Source organism: Salvelinus alpinus, chromosome 8 (genome assembly GCF_045679555.1).
Source record: "Salvelinus alpinus chromosome 8, SLU_Salpinus.1, whole genome shotgun sequence".
NCBI classification, from domain to species: domain Eukaryota; kingdom Metazoa; phylum Chordata; class Actinopteri; order Salmoniformes; family Salmonidae; genus Salvelinus; species Salvelinus alpinus.
The window spans coordinates 45,852,742-45,874,219 of NC_092093.1; the positions used below are offsets into that span (position 1 = coordinate 45,852,742).

Here is a 21,478-nt window from a genome sequence, read left to right on the forward strand (position 1 = left end):
GTTAGCCCAGCTAGTAGCAGAAACCAGGTTAGCCCAGCTAGTAGCAGACACCAGGTTAGCCCAGCTAGTAGCAGACACCAGATTAGGTCAGCTAGTAGCAGACACCAGGTTAGCCCAGCTAGTAGCAGACACCTGGTTAGCCCAGCTAGTAGCAGACACCAGGTTAGCCCAGCTAGTAGCAGACACCAGGTTAGCCCAGCTAGTAGCAGACACCAGGTTAGCCCAGCTAGTAGCAGACACCAGGTTAGCCCAGCTAGTAGCAGAAATGGTGACCAAGGATGTAAGTATACAAATGTATTAGAAGTGTAGTAATTAATGTTATGTCTGTAACGCAAACATCTCCCCTCATACACATTGTATTAACAGTGTGACTTTATTTCTCTCAATAGGTGAAAGCTCTTGTCGTGTGTCATATCCTAGACTAACAGCAGACATGTACATGAACGTGTCCTGTCTTGTTATCTGACGGTATGATTTTTTAAATATATATTTTTTAACTAGGCAAGTCAGTTAAGATTTTTTATTTATTTACAATGACAGCCTACCCCAGCCAGGATGACGCTGAGCCAATTGTGCACCGCCCTATGGGACTCCTAATCACGGCCGGATGTGATACAGTCTGGCTTTGAACCAGGGACTGTTCCACTGCGCCACTCGGGAGCCTATGCAGAAATGCAGACGGACAGAACTAAAATGATTTAATATAAATATAAAATGCCTGCTCTCTCTTGGTTCATATGCATTCATTCAGTTGCGAAAGTATTTGAATCCTTATAAACTCTGAACCAAAACAGGATGTTCAGATAAACGGCGAGATTGTTCTTCCTCCGTGTGTGGGAGATGATCCTGGGAAAGGAGACCATCACATCCTTTGGGTGAGTGTCCACTTAATGATGTACTGAAGACCCAAGACTTATTCCCATGTCATTCAAAAGGGCTGGTACATGAGGTCTCATGAGATACACATGTATTTCATATTTTCAAGTCGATAAGGATGTTTTAGCTGGTTCTCGCTTCCCTCTGGAAAATACATTCATCCCCACATCTTACTACCATATACAAATAACATCTAACTACCATATACAAATCACATCTAACTACCATACAAATCACATCTAACTACCATATACATCACATCTAACTACCATATACAAATCATATCTAACTACCATACAAATCACATCTAACTACCATATACATCACATCTAACTACCATATATATCACATCTAACTACCATACAAATCACATCTAACTACCATACACATCACATCTAACTACCATACACATCACATCTAACTACCATACACATCACATCTAACTACCATATACAAATAACATCTAACTACCATATACAAATAACATCTAACGACCACATACATCACATCTAACTACCATATACATCACATCTAACTACCATACAAATCACATCTAACTACCATATACATCACATCTTACTACCATATACATCACATCTAACTACCATATACATCACATCTAACTACCATACAAATCAAATCTAACTACCATATACATCACATCTAACTACCATATACATCACATCTAACTACCATATACAAATAACATCGAACTACCATATACATCACATCTAACTACCATACAAATCACATCTAACTACCATACACATCACATCTAACTACCATACACATCACATCTAACTACCATATACAAATAACATCTAACTACCATATACAAATCACATCTAACTACCATATACATCACATCTAACTACCATACAAATCACATCTAACTACCATATACATCACATCTTACTACCATATACAAATCACATCTAACTACCATATACATCACATCTAACTACCATACAAATTACATCTAACTACCATATACATCACATCTAACTACCATATACATCACATCTAACTACCATATACATCACATCTAACTACCATATACAAATAACATCGAACTACCATATACATCACATCTAACTACCATACAAATCACATCTAACTACCATACACATCACATCTAACTACCATACACATCACATCTAACTACCATATACAAATAACATCTAACTACCATATACAAATCACATCTAACTACCATATACATCACATCTAACTACCATACAAATCACATCTAACTACCATATACATCACATCTTACTACCATATACAAATCACATCTTACTACCATATACAAATCACATCTAACTACCATATACATCACATCTAACTACCATACAAATTACATCTAACTACCATACACATCACATCTAACTACCATATACATCACATCTTACTACCATATACATCACATCTAACTACCATACAAATCACATCTAACTACCATATACATCACATCTAACTACCATACAAATGACATCTAACTACCATACAAATCACATCTAACTACCATACAAATCACATCTAACTACCATATACATCACATCTAACTACCATACAAATCACATCTTACTACCATATACATCACATCTTACTACCATATACAAATAACATCTAACTACCATATACAAATCACATCTAACTACCATACAAATCACATCTAACTACCATATACATCACATCTTACTACCATATACATCACATCTTACTACCATATACAAATCACATCTAACTACCATACAAATCACATCTAACTACCATATACATCACATCTTACTACCATATACATCACATCTAACTACCATACAAATCACATCTTACTACCATATACATCACATCTTACTACCATATACATTACATCTAACTACCATACACATCACATCTAACTACCATACACATCACATCTAACTACCATATACAAATCACATCTAACTACCATATACAAATCACATCTAACTACCATATACATCACATCTAACTACCATACAAATGACATCTAACTACCATACAAATCACATCTAACTACCATACACATCACATCTAACTACCATTACAAATCACATCTTACTACCATATACATCACATCTTACTACCATATACAAATAACATCTAACTACCATATACAAATCACATCTAACTACCATACAAATCACATATAACTACCATATACATCACATCTTACTACCATATACATCACATCTTACTACCATATACAAATCACATCTAACTACCATACAAATCACATCTAACTACCATATACATCACATCTTACTACCATATACATCACATCTAACTACCATACAAATCACATCTTACTACCATATACATCACATCTTACTACCATATACATTACATCTAACTACCATATACATCACATCTAACTACCATATACATCACATCTTACTACCATATACATCACATCTAACTACCATACAAATCATATCTAACTACCATATACATCACATCTTACTACCATATGCAAATCACATCGTACTACGTACGGTATGTGACTAACCGGCTCAAATTGGTCTGAAGTAGAATTTATTTTTATTTTTTATTTTTTACATTTGATTAAAGTAGAGACTCAGAGCTACAAAATTGTATATCACACACTACAGTTGAGGAACAATGGGAAAGTAATTCTGCTTTGAAAGTTGATCAACTTGTAAACTCACTTTGAGAAAAGGGCCTTTGAATGTTTTGGTACACCTACTGGAACGCTCTCCTTTGTCTACACCTATTCAGCATTGTTCACACCCTCTTAAGCCAGCACCACCCATCTCTTTAAGGATTCACATGTAAGGTCATGTGCTAAACAGTGAGTAGTGTGAGTAAAGATGAAGACTAAAAGTAGTAGTAGCCTACAATAAGGAACAATTCCAGGTAAACAGAAAGTGTCCAGATAAAAATATGTTATAAATATTATATGACTCTTACCCAGACAGACTGGTCTAAATTGATGGGTCATGTGAAAGAAATGCTGTAACCCCCAGCCACATCCAGTGGTGGAACAAGTACTAAAGTGTCATACTTGAGTAAAAGGATAAATCATTTGAAATTCCTTATATTAAACCAGACGGCACAATTTTTGTTAAACATGTTTTTATTGACGGATAGCCTGGGGAACACTCCAGTTATGTAAACTGGTCATCTCTGTATACCCGTCACAAGACCCACTGGTTGTTGCTTATTTATAAAACCCTCTTAGGCCTCACTCCCCCCTATGTGAGTTATCTACTGCAGCCCTCATCCTCCACATACAACACCCGTTCTGCCAGTCACATTCTGTTAAAGGTATCACATTTCAGCTACGACCCAGATGCAGACAGTGTCTAAGAAACAAAAGTTCATTTCTAAAACAGGGGCAGGCAAACAACAGGTCAAAGGCAGGCAGGGGTCAATAATCCAGAGAGGTGCAAAGAGTCCAGAACGGCAGGCAGTCTCAGGGTCAGGGCAGGCAGGGGTCAGTAATCCAGAGAGGGTGCAAAGAGTCCAGAACGGCAGGCAGGCTCAGGGTCAGGGCAGGCAGGGGTCAGTAATCCAGAGAGGGTGCAAAGAGTCCAGAACGGCAGGCAGGCTCAGGATCAGGGCAGGCAGGGGTCAGTAATCCAGAGAGGGTGCAAAGAGTCCAGAACGGCAGGCAGGCTCAGGGTCAGGGCAGGCAGGGGTCAGTAATCCAGAGAGGGTGCAAAGAGTCCAGAACGGCAGGCAGTCTCAGGGTCAGGGCAGGCAGGGGTCAATAATCCAGACAGGTGGGGTAAGGTACAGAGCAGCAGGCAGGCTCAGGGTCAGGGCAGGCAGAACGGTCAAAACCAGGAAGGACTAGAAAACAGGAGTAAGAAACAGGCAGGAGCAGGGGAACAAACGCTGGTAGGCTTCACGAACAAAACAAAACTGACAACAGACAAACAGAGAACACAGGTATAAGTACACAGGGGATAATGGGGAAGATGGGCGACACCTGGAGGAGGGTGGAGACAAGCACAAAGACAGGTGAAACAGATCAGGGTGTGACAAAAGGTCCCCAAAGCACACACATCCCTGGGTCGCTCGTCTTTTCAGTTCGCTGCAGCTAGCGACTGGAACGAGCTGCAACAAGCACTCAAACTTGACAGTTTATCTCAATCTATTCATCCAAAGACTCAATCATGGACACTCTTACTGGCAGTTGTGGCTTTTTTGCTTGTTGCATTGTTGTCTCTACCTTCTTGCCCTTTTTGCTATAGTCTGTGACCAACAATGTTTGTACCCTGTTTTTTGTGCTGCTACCATGTTGTGCTGCTGCCATGTTGTGTTGCTACCATGTTGTTGTCATGTTGTGTTGCTACCATGCTGTGTTGTCATGTGTTGCTGCCATGCTATGTTGTCATCTTAGGTCTCTCTTTATGTAGTGTAGTGTTGTCTCTTGTCGTGATGTGTGTTTTGTCCTATATTTTTATTTAATATATTTTTAATCCCAGCCTCTGTCCCCGCAGGAGGCCTTTTGCCTTTTGGTAGGCCGTCATTGTAAATAAGAATTTGTTCTCAACTGGCTTGCCTTGCGAAAAGAAAAAAAAAGGGTTGGATCCTTAAGATATAAAATGAAGGTTAAATAAAATAAAAAAATTAAGCTTTAACTATCAATACAACCCGATTGTGGTTAATTTATCTACTCATTTGATTAGCTCTTTAGAGTGTCACTAATACCTGCTATAACATGGTAGATCACTATCAGAGATAGTGTTTATGTAGGTGGGACTTTTCATTGGTATTATTGCTTTTGGTCTGAGACCTGCCATGGGGGAGAATGAATAGGTTTTTATCGGATAGTCTGAGACTGTAGCCTGTCTTTTTACTGTTGTTTTATTTATTTACTTACCTATTGTTCACCTAATACCTTTTTTGCAATATTGGTTAGAGCCTGTAAGTAAGCATTTCACTGTAAGGTCTACACCTGTTGTATTCAGCATTTCACTGTAAGGTCTACTACACCTGTTATATTCAGCATTTCACTGTAAGGTCTACTACACCTGTTGTATTCAGCATTTCACTGTAAGGTCTACCTACACCTGTTGTATTCAGCATTTCACTGTAAGGTCTACCTACACCTGTTGTATTCAGCATTTCACTGTAAGGTCTACTACACCTGTTGTATTCAGCATTTCACTGTGAGGTCTACTATACCTGTTGTATTCAGCATTTCACTGTGAGGTCTACTACACCTGTTGTATTCAGCATTTCACTGTGAGGTCTACTACACCTGTTGTATTCAGCATTTCACTGTGAGGTCTACTACACCTGTTGTATTCAGCATTTCACTGTGAGGTCTACTACACCTGTTGTATTCAGCATTTCACTGTAAGGTCTACTACACCTGTTGTATTCAGCATTTCACTGTAAGGTCTACTACACCTGTTGTATTCAGCATTTCACTGTGAGGTCTACTACACCTGTTGTATTCAGCATTTCACTGTGAGGTCTACTACACCTGTTGTATTCAGCATTTCACTGTGAGGTCTACTACACCTGTTGTATTCAGCATTTCACTGTAAGGTCTACTACACCTGTTGTATTCAGCATTTCACTGTAAGGTCTACCTACACTGGTTGTATTCAGCATTTCACTGTAAGGTCTACTACACCTGTTGTATTCAGCATTTCACTGTAAGGTCTACTACACCTGTTGTATTCAGCATTTCACTGTAAGGTCTACTACACCTGTTGTATTCAGCATTTCACTGTAAGGTCTACTACACCTGTTGTATTCAGCATTTCACTGTAAGGTCTACTACACCTGTTGTATTCAGCATTTCACTGTGAGGTCTACTACACCTGTTGTATTCAGCATTTCACTGTAAGGTCTACTACACCTGTTGTATTCAGCATTTCACTGTAAGGTCTACTAAACCTGTTGTATTCAGCATTTCACTGTGAGGTCTACTACACCTGTTGTATTCAGTATTTCACTGTGAGGTCTACTACACCTGTTGTATTCAGCATTTCACTGTGAGGTCTACTACACCTGTTGTATTCAGCATTTCACTGTGAGGTCTACTACACCTGTTGTATTCAGCATTTCACTGTAAGGTCTACTACACCTGTTGTATTCAGCATTTCACTGTAAGGTCTACTACACCTGTCGTATTCAGCATTTCACTGTGAGGTCTACTACACCTGTTGTATTCAGTATTTCACTGTGAGGTCTACTACACCTGTTGTATTCAGCATTTCACTGTGAGGTCTACTACACCTGTTGTATTCAGCATTTCACTGTGAGGTCTACTACACCTGTTGTATTCAGCATTTCACTGTGAGGTCTACTACACCTGTTGTATTCAGCATTTCACTGTAAGGTCTACTACACCTGTTGTATTCAGCATTTCACTGTAAGGTCTACTACACCTGTTGTATTCAGCATTTCACTGTGAGGTCTACTACACCTGTTGTATTCAGCATTTCACTGTGAGGTCTACTACACCTGTTGTATTCAGCATTTCACTGTGAGGTCTACTACACCTGTTGTATTCAGCATTTCACTGTAAGGTCTACTACACCTGTTGTATTCAGCATTTCACTGTAAGGTCTACCTACACTTGTTGTATTCAGCATTTCACTGTAAGGTCTACTACACCTGTTGTATTCAGCATTTCACTGTAAGGTCTACTACACCTGTTGTATTCAGCATTTCACTGTAAGGTCTACTACACCTGTTGTATTCAGCATTTCACTGTAAGGTCTACTACACCTGTTGTATTCAGCATTTCACTGTAAGGTCTACTACACCTGTTGTATTCAGCATTTCACTGTAAGGTCCACTACACCTGTTGTATTCAGCATTTCACTGTAAGGTCTACTACACCTGTTGTATTCAGCATTTCACTGTGAGGTCTACTACACCTGTTGTATTCAGTATTTCACTGTGAGGTCTACTACACCTGTTGTATTCAGCATTTCACTGTGAGGTCTACTACACCTGTTGTATTCAGCATTTCACTGTGAGGTCTACTACACCTGTTGTATTCAGCATTTCACTGTAAGGTCTACTACACCTGTTGTATTCAGCATTTCACTGTAAGGTCTACTACACCTGTCGTGTTCAGCATTTCACTGTGAGGTCTACTACACCTGTTGTATTCAGTATTTCACTGTGAGGTCTACTACACCTGTTGTATTCAGCATTTCACTGTGAGGTCTACTACACCTGTTGTATTCAGCATTTCACTGTAAGGTCTACTACACCTGTTGCATTCAGCATTTCACTGTAAGGTCTACTACACCTGTTGTATTCAGCATTTCACTGTATGGTCTACTACACCTGTTGTATTCAGCATTTCACTGTAAGGTCTACTACACCTGTTGTATTCAGCATTTCACTCTAAGGTCTACTACACCTGTTGTATTCAGCATTTCACTGTGAGGTCTACCTACACCTGTTGTATTCAGCATTTCACTGTGAGGTCTACTACACCTGTTGTATTCAGCATTTCACTGTAAGGTCTACTACACCTGTTGTATTCAGCATTTCACTGTGAGGTCTACTACACCTGTTGTATTCAGCATTTCACTGTGAGGTCTACTACACCTGTTGTATTCAGCATTTCACTGTGAGGTCTACTACATCTGTTGTATTCAGCATTTCACTGTGAGGTCTACTACACCTGTTGTATTCAGCGCACGTAACAAATAAACTTTGATTTGAAGACCAACTCGTTGTAAAGCATTATGACCATGAACTGACAATGACACCTGGGACTTGATTCCTCCCTGGCATTATTGTGAAGACACACAACACAATTGAGTCTTCAGTTCCAAATTACACCAGTAGAGGTCATTCGTTACATAAATGATAGCAAAAGTATGATTTTTGGTGACATTCACAACATTAATAAGGCATCATTATTTTTGCAATAACAATCAATGTGTGTTGACAATTTATTATTGTTAGCTTCACTACGAATTGACATTACATTTATTTGTAGTGCTTCCATTTCACTTTCCACTCAAGGATTGGTCCAGCAGAGAGTCAAGGTAGGTGCTGGCTTCGGGTAAAGTCAGAGACGGTGGGTAATGAAGGGTCCTTGCTATTCTGGGTCCTTGGGATGTCCCTATGCCATTGAAGTTGACATTTAAAATTGTTAAAGTAAAAATTAAGATTATGGTAAAATAAAAGTTATGGTTAGGGATTAGAGTAAGGACTATCCCGGATAGGACTGTCCTTTGTCTCCATGGCATAACTGTGATTAATTTAGCCTTGAGTCTTGTTCCAGTGCAAGGAAACACAAAGACACACAGCAGTAGAAATATGTATTGGAAAACAAATCAGAATTTCCCCTGCGTCAGGAATTCCATGTAGAGGTGTAGCCTAGCCCAGGCTGCAATACGATCACCCGTCCGACCGGTGTAGCGGTGCGGAGGGTGTGGGCTGGTTGTGCTGAAGGGCAGGGCGCATACTTCGCACTGGTTATGCTGTAGGCTACCAGCTACTTTGCGCACTGTCTGTCTGGATCTAATCGGCAGCCTAAAGTGCCCAACGCTTTCTATCGCCGCTTTGCTATTCGCATTTATCCATAGAGACCCTTGGATTTGTACGTGCGCGTCATTTCTGACCTGTGGAGTGATTTTACGCAGCGGCAATTTGGGACTGATCTTATCGAATCCGAATGGAATCAAACGGCAAAGCGGGAAAACATGGTAGGTTGAGCTGCAGATATACGGACTATTGTGTGATATCTGTTCATATTTACGGAACCTTCTTTTTGATGCTCTACTACCCGAACCACTGTAACATCCTCAATGGGCGGTGTGACCAGTTATGCTTGAGTGGAATGTGATTTGTTTGTCTGAGATTGTTGTCCTGCGTCTTGTATAGGGCTGACTGACAGAGCTTGTTGTCCTGTGTCTTGTGTAGGGCTGACTGACTGAGATTGTTGTCCTGTGTCTTGTATAGGGCTGACTGACAGAGCTTGTTGTCCTGTGTCTTGTGTAGGGCTGACTGACTGAGATTGTTGTCCTGCGTCTTGTATAGGGCTGACTGACAGAGCTTGTTGTCCTGTGTCTTGTGTAGGGCTGACTGACTGAGATTGTTGTCCTGTGTCTTGTATAGGGCTGACTGACAGAGATTGTTGTCTTGTGTCTTGTATAGGGCTGACTGACTGAGATTGTTGTCCTGTGTCTTGTATAGGGCTGACTGACAGAGATTGTTGTCCTGTGTCTTGTATAGGGCTGACTGACTGAGATTGTTGTCCTGCGTCTTGTATAGGGCTGACTGACAGATTGTTGTCCTGCGTCTTGTATAGGGCTGACTGACAGATTGTTGTCCTGCGTCTTGTATAGGGCTGACTGACTGAGATTGTTGTCCTGCGTCTTGTATAGGGCTGACTGACAGATTGTTGTCCTGCGTCTTGTATAGGGCTGACTGACAGATTGTTGTCCTGTGTCTTGTATAGGGCTGACTGACAGATTGTTGTCCTGCGTCTTGTGTAGGGCTGACTGACAGATTGTTGTCCTGTGTCTTGTATAGGGCTGACTGACAGAGATTGTTGTCCTGTGTCTTGTATAGGGCTGACTGACTGAGATTGTTGTCCTGCGTCTTGTATAGGGCTGACTGACAGAGAGTTGTCCTGCGTCTTGTGTAGGGCTAACTGACAGATTGTTGTCCTGCGTCTTGTATAGGGCTGAATGACTGAGATTGTTGTCCTGCGTCTTGTATAGGGCTGACTGACAGATTGTTGTCCTGCGTCTTGTATAGGGCTGACTGACAGATTGTTGTCCTGTGTCTTGTATAGGGCTGACTGACAGATTGTTGTCCTGCGTCTTGTGTAGGGCTGACTGACTGAGATTGTTGTCCTGTGTCTTGTATAGGGCTGATTGACTGAGATTGTTGTCCTGGGTCTTGTATAGGGCTGACTGACAGAGCTTGTTGTCCTGTGTCTTGTATAGGGCTGACTGACTGAGATTGTTGTCCTGTGTCTTGTATAGGGCTGACTGACAGAGTGTTGCCCTGCGTCTTGTATAGGGCTGACTGACAGAGATTGTTGTCCTGTGTCTTGTATAGGGCTGACTGACAGAGCTTGTTGTCCTGTGTCTTGTATAGGGCTGATTGTCTGAGATTGTTGCCCTGCGTCTTGTATAGGGCTGACTGACAGAGCTTGTTGTCCTGTGTCTTGTATAGGGCTGACTGACTGAGATTGTTGTCCTGTGTCTTGTATAGGGCTGACTGACAGAGTGTTGCCCTGCGTCTTGTATAGGGCTGACTGACAGAGTGTTGTCCTGTGTCTTGTATAGGGCTGACTGACAGAGCTTGTTGGCCTGTGTCTTGTATAGGGCTGATTGTCTGAGATTGTTGCCCTGCGTCTTGTATAGGGCTGACTGACAGAGCTTGTTGTCCTGTGTCTTGTATAGGGCTGACTGACAGAGCTTGTTGTCCTGTGTCTTGTATAGGGCTGACTGACAGAGCTTGTTGGCCTGTGTCTTGTATAGGGCTGATTGTCTGAGATTGTTGCCCTGCGTCTTGTATAGGGCTGACTGACAGAGCTTGTTGTCCTGTGTCTTGTATAGGGCTGACTGACAGAGCTTGTTGTCCTGTGTCTTGTATAGGGCTGACTGACTGAGATTGTTGTCCTGCGTCTTGTATAGGGCTGATTGTCTGAGTCAGGGAGCAGGCAGAGAGGTGCAGCCAACCAGGGAGCAGGCAGAGAGAGGCAGCCAACCAGGGAGCAGGCAGAGAGAGGCAGCCAACCAGGGAGCAGGTAGAGAGAGGCAGCCAACCAGGGAGCAGGTAGAGAGAGGCAGCCAACCAGGGAGCAGGCAGAGAGAGGCAGCCAACCAGGGAGCAGGTAGAGAGAGGCAGCCAACCAGGGAGCAGGTAGAGAGAGGCAGCCAACCAGGGAGCAGGCAGAGAGAGGCAGCCAACCAGGGAGCAGGCAGAGAGAGGCAGCCAACCAGGGAGCAGGCAGAGAGAGGCAGCCAACCAGGGAGCAGGTAGAGAGAGGCAGCCAACCAGGGAGCAGGCAGAGATAGGCAGCCAACCAGGGAGCAGGCACAGAGAGGCAGCCAACCAGGGAGCAGGCAGAGAGAGGCAGCCAACCAGGGAGCAGGTAGAGAGAGGCAGCTAACCAGGGAGCAGGTAGAGAGAGGCAGCCAACCAGGGAGCAGGCAGAGAGAGGCAGCCAACCAGGGAGCAGGCAGAGAGAGGAAGCAAACCAGGGAGCAGGTAGAGAGAGGCAGCCAACCAGGGAGCAGGTAGAGAGAGGCAGCCAACCAGGGAGCAGGCAGAGAGAGGCAGCCAACCAGAGAGGAGGCAGAGAGAGGCAGCAAACCAGGGAGCAGGCAGAGAGAGGCAGCCAACCAGGTAGCAGGTAGAGAGAGGCAGCCAACCAGGGAGCAGGCAGAGAGAGGCAGCCAACCAGGGAGGAGGCAGAGAGAGGCAGCCAACCAGGGAGCAGGAAGAGAGAGGCAGCCAACCTGGGAGCAGGCAGAGAGAGGCAGCCAACCAGGGAGCAGGTAGAGAGAGGCAGCCAACCAGGGAGCAGGCAGAGAGAGGCAGGCAACCAGGGAGCAGGTAGAGAGAGGCAGCCAACCAGGGAGGATACATCCCAGGTTCCAACTCCTTCCTTCTGTGAATGATAAGTGATAAAGGGTAGCCAATGCACCTTAGGTGTTGTTGTATGCTGGATAGGCTGCAACTTGCTGTATCTGCCTGTAATGAACAGTGGCCACAGTCATCGATATACCCCTTGATTTTGTCTTACCTTATCCTAACCAAAAAAAGTACATTAACTCCAATTTACACTTAAATTAACAAGGAAGGACAGAGCAGTAATTAACAGTCAGGCTACTGAACATGTGAACTATGTCCAACTGACTCACCACCAGAGTTGTGTAGCTTACTTTCTAAATGTAATCCATTACAGTTACTAGTTACCTGTCCAACATTTGTATTAGTAATGTAACTTTTGGATTACCCAAACTCAGAAAAGTAATCGGATTACTTTCAGCTACTTTTAGATTCCTTTCCCCTTAAGAGGCATTAGAAGAATACAAAAATGTACAGTGCCTTCGGAAAGTATTCAGACCCCTTGACTTTTTCTACATTTTGATACGTCACAGATACATTACGCACAATACCCCATAACCCACTGGAAATATCACATTTACATAAGTATTCAGACCCTTTACTCAGTACTTTGTTGAAGCACCTTTGGCAGCGATTACAGCATTGAGTCTTCTTGGGTATGACGCTACATGCTTGGCACACCTGTATTTGAGGAGTTTCTCCCATTCTTCTCTGCAGATCCTCTCAAGCTCTGTCAGGCTGGATGGGGATCATTGCTATACAGCTTTTTTCAGGTCTCCAGAGATGTTTGATCGGATTCAAACACTCAAGGACATTGAGACTTGTCCCGAAGCCACTCCTGCATTGTCTTGGCTGTGTGCTTAAGGTCGTTGTCCTGTTGGAAGGTGAACCTTCACCGCAGTCTGAGGTCCTGAGCGCTCTGGATCAGGTTTTCATAAAGGATCTCTCTGTACTTTGCTCCGTTCATCTTTCCCTCAATCCTGACTAGTCTCCCAGTCCCTGCCGCTGAAAAACATCCCCATAGTATGATGCTGCCACCCCCATGCTTCACCGTAGAGAGGGTGCCAGGTTTCCTCCAGATGTGATGCTTAGCATTCAGGCCAAAGATTTCAATCTTGGTTTCATCAGACCAGATAATCTTGGTCTGAGTCCTTTAGGTGTCTTTTGGCAAACTCCAAACGGGCTGTCATGTGCCTTTTACTGACAGGTGTGTGCCTTTCCAAATCATGTCCAATCAATTGAATTTACCACAGGTGGACTCCAATCAAGTTGTAGAAACATCTCAAGGATGATCAATGGAAACAGGATGTACCTGAGCTCCATTTCAAGTCTCATAGCAAAGGGTCTGAATACTTATGTAAATAAGGTAATTATGTTTTTATTTTTAATACATATGCAAACATTTCTAAAGACCTGTTTTTATTTGTCAACCTGACTGACTGTGGTCTACCTTACAATAACAGGCCAGATATACTGACTAGGGTCTACCTTCCAATAACAGGCCAGATATACTGACTGTGGTCTACCATACAATAACAGACCAGATATACTGACTAGGGTCTACCTTACAATAACAGACCAGATATACTGACTGGGGTCTACCATACAGTAACAGACCAGATATACTGACTGTGGTCTACCTTACAATAACAGACCAGATATACTGACTGACTGTGGTCTACCATACAATAACAGAGCAGATATACTGACTGACTGTGGTCTACCTTACAATAACAGACCAGATATACTGACTGACTGTGGTCTACCATACAATAACAGACCAGATATACTGACTAGGGTCTACCTTACAATAACAGACCAGATATACTGACTAGGGTCTACCTTATAATAACAGACCAGATATACTGATTAGGGTCTACCTTACAATAACAGACCAGATATACTGACTAGGGTCTACCTTACAATAACAGACCAGATATACTGACTAGGGTCTACCTTACAATAACAGACCAGATATACTGACTAGGGTCTACCTTACAATAACAGACCAGATATACTGACTGACTGTGGTCTACCATACAATAACAGACCAGATATACTGACTGACTGGGGTTTGACAGAGGACAAACCCACTAGGACACCACAGAGGATAAACCCACTAGGACACCACAGAGGACAAACCCACTAGGACACCACAGAGGACAAACCCACTAGGACACCACAGAGGATAAACCCACTAGGACACCACAGAGGACAAACCCACTAGTACACCACAGAGGATAAACCCACTAGGACACCACAGAGGACAAACCCACTAGGACACCACAGAGGACAAACCCACTAGGACACCACAGAGTATAAACCCACTAGGACACCACAGAGGATAAACCCACTAGGACACCACCGAGGACAAACCCACTAGGACACCACAGAGGATAAACCCACTAGGACACCACAGAGGATAAACCCACTAGGACACCACAGAGGACAAACCCACTGGGACACCACAGAGGAAAAACCCACTGGGACACCACAGAGGATAAACCCACTAGGACACCACAGAGGATAAACCCACTAGGACACCACAGAGGACAAACCCACTAGGACACCACAGAGGATAAACCCACTGGGACACCACAGAGGATAAACCCACTGGGACACCACAGAGGATAAACCCACTAGGACACCACAGAGGACAAACCCACTGGGACACCACAGAGGATAAACCCACTAGGACACCACAGAGGATAAACCCACTAGGACACCACAGAGGACAAACCCACTGGGACACCACAGAGGATAAACCCACTGGGACACCACAGAGGATAAACCCACTAGGACACCACAGAGGATAAACCCACTAGGACACCACAGAGGACAAACCCACTAGGACACCACAGAGGATAAACCCACTGGGACACCACAGAGGATAAACCCACTAGGACACCACAGAGGATAAACCCACTAGGACACCACAGAGGATAAACCCACTGGGACACCACAGAGGATAAACCCACTGGGACACCACAGAGGATAAACCCACTGGGACACCACAGAGGATAAACCCACTAGTAACACCACAGAGGATAAACCCACTAGTAACACCACAGAGGATAAACCCACTGGGACACCACAGAGGATAAACCCACTAGTAACACCACAGAGGATAAACCCACTGGGACACCACAGAGGATAAACCCACTAGTAACACCACAGAGGATAAACCCACTAGTAACACCACAGAGGATAAACCCACTAGTAACACCACAGAGGATAAACCCACTATTGGTTAAATAAAAAATAAAAATGAAAAACAAATAAAAAACTACTTAGAGGGCTGATATTAATACTATGCATGCCAGTCTCTCTTGGCTAAGAGTTGAGGAGAGACTGACTGCATCACTTCTTCTTTATATAAGAAACATTAATGTTTTGAAAATCCCTAATTGTTTGCATAGTCAACTTACACACAGCTCTGACACACACACTTACTCCACCAGACATGCCACCAGGGGTCCTTTCACAGTCCCCAAATCCAGAACAAATCCAGCTAGTGTTATACTAATAATGGTACTTGCTAACAATAATAAACTAGCTAGCTGTTTACATTGAAAATGAAATACACATAGGTGTCTTTACACAAGTAGATAGCTAGTTAGATAACATTAACATGCTGGGTGTGTCACACGTAATACCCTTGAGAACAAGGTTCAGGGAAGAGAAGAACATTGAGCCCAGCTAGCTAGCTATTTGCAAGATTTAGGTAGCTAGCTAGCTATTTGCAAGATTTAGGTAGCTAGCTAGCTAGCTATTTGCAAGATTTAGGTAGCTAGCTAGCTAACGTTATTTGTTGGAAAGTGTATTTTGTTTTAATTAACTACAGTGCATTCGGAAAGTACTCAGACCCCTTGACTTGTTCTACATTTTATTATGTTACAGCCTTTTTCAAAAGGGATTAAATATTTGTTTTCCCCTTCATCAATCTAAGCACAATATCCCATAATAACAAAGCAAAACCAAATATTTCTAAATGTTGCAAATTGATATAAAAAAAACTGAAATATCACATTTACGTAGGTATTCAGACCCTTTACTCAGTACTTTGTTGAATCACCTTTGGCAGCGATTACAGCCTCAAGTCTTCTTGGTTATGATGCTACAAGCTTGGCACAACTCTATTTGGGAGTTTCTCCATTCCTCTCTGCAGATCCTCTCAAGTTCTGTCAGGTTGGATGGGGAGCGTTGCTGCACAGCTATTTTCAAGTCTCTCCTGAGATGTTTGATCGGGTTCAAGTCCTGGCTCTGGCTTATCCACTCAAGGACATTCAGAGATTTGTTTGGAAGCCACTCCTGTGTTTTACTTGCTGTTTCAGTGTAATTACCCTGTAATAGAGACCCCTTAAAATGAAGCGTTGTCATTATTTTTTGCAGTAGAGGGAACACGCCCTGTCCTCGCAGACCTGCGAATGTCATGACTTTTGAACTTATTTTTGCACATTTCTAAAGGACGCATCGGTAGCATTGGGATATCGTAGAGGAGAGGAGTGAAAGGTGTTCCTGATGTATTGTTTCCATACATGTCTCAAAAAGACTAAACCAGAGGAGGTGTTCCAAGAGCACGCGAGAACAGGAGAACGGCAAACTCTTAGATAAGGTTTCCTAAATACGAGGTGTTTACCTGTCTGCCGGCTTTCAAGGCAAAGTTAAAGACAATCTGTTATATTATTGCAAAGACATAGCATGGCGGTTGCTGAATACAGAGGCTGGCGGTAGACAAAGCTACTACTCCTGGATCTTCTTTTGGCAAGGGACACCACCGCCACCCATGCCTACAATTGTGATTGGAGCATTTTCTGGCAAGGAGTGTACAGGAATGCAGCATCAAATCCTAAAATGTCTCAACAATGTAGAAAATTAGCTATGAAAATAATATTGGTAGTGGTGGTATAAAGGCATGTTGTAATGACAAAATATCAGGATACATAGTATCAGAGACTTTCACCTATTCCAAACATGAATCAGTCACGTGGACGACATCAACATACTGTACATAGAATAAATAAACAAACAGTAGGGGTTTATTTACATTTGAGTCATTTAGCAGACTCTCTGATCCAGAGCCACTACAGTAGTGAGTCATTTAGCAGACTCTCTGATCCAGAGCCACTACAGTAGTGAGTCATTTAGCAGACTCTCTGATCCAGAGCCACTACAGTAGTGAGTCATTTAGCAGACTCTCTGATCCAGAGCCACTACAGTAGTGAGTCATTTAGCAGACTCTCTGATCCAGAGCCACTACAGTAGTGAGTCATTTAGCAGACTCTCTTATACAGAGCCACTACAGTAGTGAGTCATTTAGCAGACTCTCTTATCCAGAGCAACTACAGTAGTGAGTCATTTAGCAGACTCTCTGATCCAGAGCCACTACAGTAGTGAGTCATTTAGCAGACTCTCTTATCCAGAGACACTACAGTAGTGAGTCATTTAGCAGACTCTCTGATCCAGAGCCACTACAGTAGTGAGTGCACACGTTTTCTTACCTTTTTCATACTGGTCCCCTGTGGGAATCGAACCCACAACCCTGGTGTTACAAGCACCATGCTCTACCAACCCCTGCCACACAGGACCACATGAAGTCCCATTGAGACCAGATCTCTTTATTTACACAGGAAGTCCCATTGTGTCTTTATTTACACAGGAAGTCCCATTGAGACCATGTGTCTTTATTTACACAGGAAGTCCCATTGAGACCATGTGTCTTTATTTACACAGGAAGTCCCATTGAGACCATGTGTCTTTTGCATGGGAGCCCTGCTTATCTAAATCTTCAATAAAGGTTGGATGTCCTCTCAGTCCCAGTTACAATATGCCTATAGGGTGTCTTTATACTGTAACTGTTGTAAACAATGTTTAGACGACTGTGGTGTGGCTGTTGAGCTCCCAGAATGCAATATGTGATTGTTATGGAGCTGTTTAATCATCAAGGGAGCACTTTGTAAACTCTGTCTGGCACAAATCACTAGGACGTTGTAAAACTTTTCAACGTTTCACAGTAACATCTACATCTGGTTTGGCGTTTGGGTTAGAATGTGGAATGCTTTATTTTCCCTCCAACACTAGTCAGGAAAACACACAGGTGTCTGCAGTGCTGCTGCTGCTCAGCCTGTGGTTCATATAGAAACAGCCAACAACTCTGAGAACAACACGGGTTTACATCTAAGGGTTCTTCATGTTGCTGTTACTGACAGGCTTTTCTATCTTTTCTGAATTTCTCTTTTTTATTTGTTGTGTTCATGTTGGGCTGTGTTCACATTGGGCTGTGTTCAGGTTGGGCTGTGTTCATGTTGGGCTGTGTTCATGTTGGGCTGTGTTCATGTTGGGCCGTGTTCAGGTTAAGATGTGTTCAGGTTGGGCTGTGTTCAGGTTGGGCTGTGTTCACGTTGGGCTGTGTTCAGGTTGGGCTGTGTTCAGGTTAAGGTGTGTTCAGGTTGGGCTGTGTTCATGTTGGGCTGTGTTCAGGTTGGGCTGTGTTCAGGTTGGGCTGTGTTCATGTTGGGCTGTGTTCACGTTGGGTTGTGTTCAGGTTGGGCTGTGTTCAGGTTGGGCTGTGTTCACGTTGGGCTGTGTTCAGGTTGGGCTGTGTTCAGGTTGGGCTGTGTTCACGTTGGGCTGTGTTCAGGTTGGGCTGTGTTCAGGTTGGGCTGTGTTCATGTTGGGCTGTGTTCAGGTTGGGCTGTGTTCAGGTTAAGGTGTGTTCAGGTTGGGCTGTGTTTATGTTGGGCTGTGTTCAGGTTGGGCTGTGTTCAGGTTGGGCTGTGTTCAGGTTGGGCTGTGTTCACGTTGGGCTGTGTTCAGGTTGGGCTGTGTTCAGGTTTAGGTGTGTTCAGGTTGGGCTGTGTTCATGTTGGGCTGTGTTCAGGTTGGGCTGTGTTCAGGTTGGGCTGTGTTCACGTTGGGCTGTGTTCAGGTTGGGCTGTGTTCAGGTTAAGGTGTGTTCATGTTGGGCTGTGTTCAGGTTGGGCTGTGTTCAGGTTGGGCTGTGTTCAGGCTGGGCTGTGTGTATAACAGGTGCCTTGTTTACATTATTTACAATAAAGCGGAAATCAGCAATTGAAACAATAACAAGCGTGTAAAAAGCTGAGGGATGGGGCTGGAGAAATGTAATCACTCTCAAATTCATTGACAAACTATGGATGCAAGGATTGACCATCCATGATATTAACATGATCTTTTTAAACATGTTTTGAGGCTGTACAGTGTTTGTTTACATGACTTTGTTTTACAAACATTGGAGTAAAACAAGCTTATATTTTGGGTTTTCATGGAGTGTGACAGTTGAACTAAGCTCATGAGGCATTTATAAGTTATATTTTTCAGGAATCAATTGGTACATATTTTTTATTTATAGGCCTAGAATGGGTGTAAAATTGTAGATTGCCCTTTTTAAATGAGGGCTGTTCAGCCCCAGACTAGCCCAACCGGCTCTACTGCAGATGGAAATACTGTATTAATTAAAAATACTGGAATGTTTCATTACACCCAAACATGGGTACAGACACACAGACTGACTGACTGACCGATTGGCTGACTGACTGGCTGACCGATTGACTGACTGGCTGGCTGATTGACTGGCCGACCGACCGTCTTGCTGACTGGCGGGCAGACTGACTGACTGTTATTAGTTGGTGTTAATATTGGTTAGAGGTCTGTATAGTGGATGGATAGAGAGTCTGTTTTTAAAGAGCATGTCTCTCTGGAAACGGAGTAGTCAGCTTAAAGACAGGAACAGAAAGTATCCACTACTAAAAGTAAAGGAAAAACATTGGGAAATCTGTCCCATAAACACTGATCAGGTCTTCTTTACAATGGTAGAGGTTAGGATTGTGTTTATAATGGTAGAGGTTAGGATTGTGTTTACAATGGTAGTGGTTAGTATTGTGTTTACAATGGTAGTGTTTAGTATTGTGTTTATAATAGTAGAGGTTAGGATTGTGTTTACAATGGTAGTGGTTAGGATTGTGTTTACAATGGTAGAGATTAGGATTGTGTTTACAATGGTAGTGGTTAGTATTGTGTTTACAATGGTAGAGGTTAGGATTGTGTTTATAATGGTAGAGGTTAGGATTGTGTTTACAATGGTAGTGGTTAGTATTGTGTTTACAATGGTAGTGGTTAGTATTGTGTTTACAATGGTAGTGGTTAGGATTGTGTATATAATGGAAGAGGTTAGGATTGTGTTTATAATAGTAGAGGTTAGGATTGTGTTTACAATGGTAGTGGTTAGGATTGTGTTTACAATGGTAGTGGTTAGGAATGTGTTTACAATGGTAGTGGTTAGGATTGTGTTTACAATGGTAGAGGTTAGGATTGTGTTTACAATGGTAGAGATTAGGATTGTGTTTACAATGGTAGTGGTTAGGATTGTGTTTACAATGGTAGTGGTTAGGATTGTGTTTACAATGGTAGTGGTTAGGATTGTGTTTATAATGGAAGAGGTTAGGATTGTGTTTATAATGGTAGTGGTTAGGATTGTGTTTACAATGGTAGAGGTTAGGATTGTGTTTACAATGGTAGAGATTAGGATTGTGTTTACAATGGTAGTGGTTAGTATTGTGTTTACAATGGTAGAGATTAGGATTGTGTTTACAATGGTAGTGGTTAGGATTGTGTTTATAATGGAAGAGGTTAGGATTGTGTTTATAATGGAAGAGGTTAGGATTGTGTTTACAATGGTAGAGATTAGGATTGTGTTTACAATGGTAGTGGTTAGGATTGTGTTTATAATGGAAGAGGTTAGGATTGTGTTTACAATGGTAGAGGTTAGGATTGTGTTTATAATGGTAGTGGTTAGGATTGTGTTTATAATGGAAGAGGTTAGGATTGTGTTTACAATGGTAGTGGTTAGGATTGTGTTTACATTGGTAGAGGTTAGGGCGTGCTCGGCCATGCTTTTCCTGTAGTCCACGATCATCTCTTTTGTCTTGATCACATTGAGGGAGAGTCTGGCACCCCACTGTCAGGTCTCTGACCTCCTCCCTATAGGCTGTCTCATCGGTGTCGATGATCAGGCCTA

At 42.7% G+C, this 21,478-nt stretch overlaps 1 protein-coding gene across 1 annotated transcript in view; it reads left to right on the plus strand.

Annotated features, from left to right (window-relative positions):
• Window positions 1-9,371: 9,371 nt before the first annotated feature.
• The window catches only part of LOC139583220 (1-phosphatidylinositol 4,5-bisphosphate phosphodiesterase delta-1-like), a 75,759-nt gene continuing 63,652 nt past the window's right edge, over window positions 9,372-21,478 (plus strand). The window contains exon 1 of the mRNA XM_071414054.1: window positions 9,372-9,560. Within this exon, the coding sequence (XP_071270155.1) occupies window positions 9,530-9,560 (31 nt within the window). The 5' untranslated portion in view covers window positions 9,372-9,529. The remainder of the gene's footprint in view (window positions 9,561-21,478) is intronic.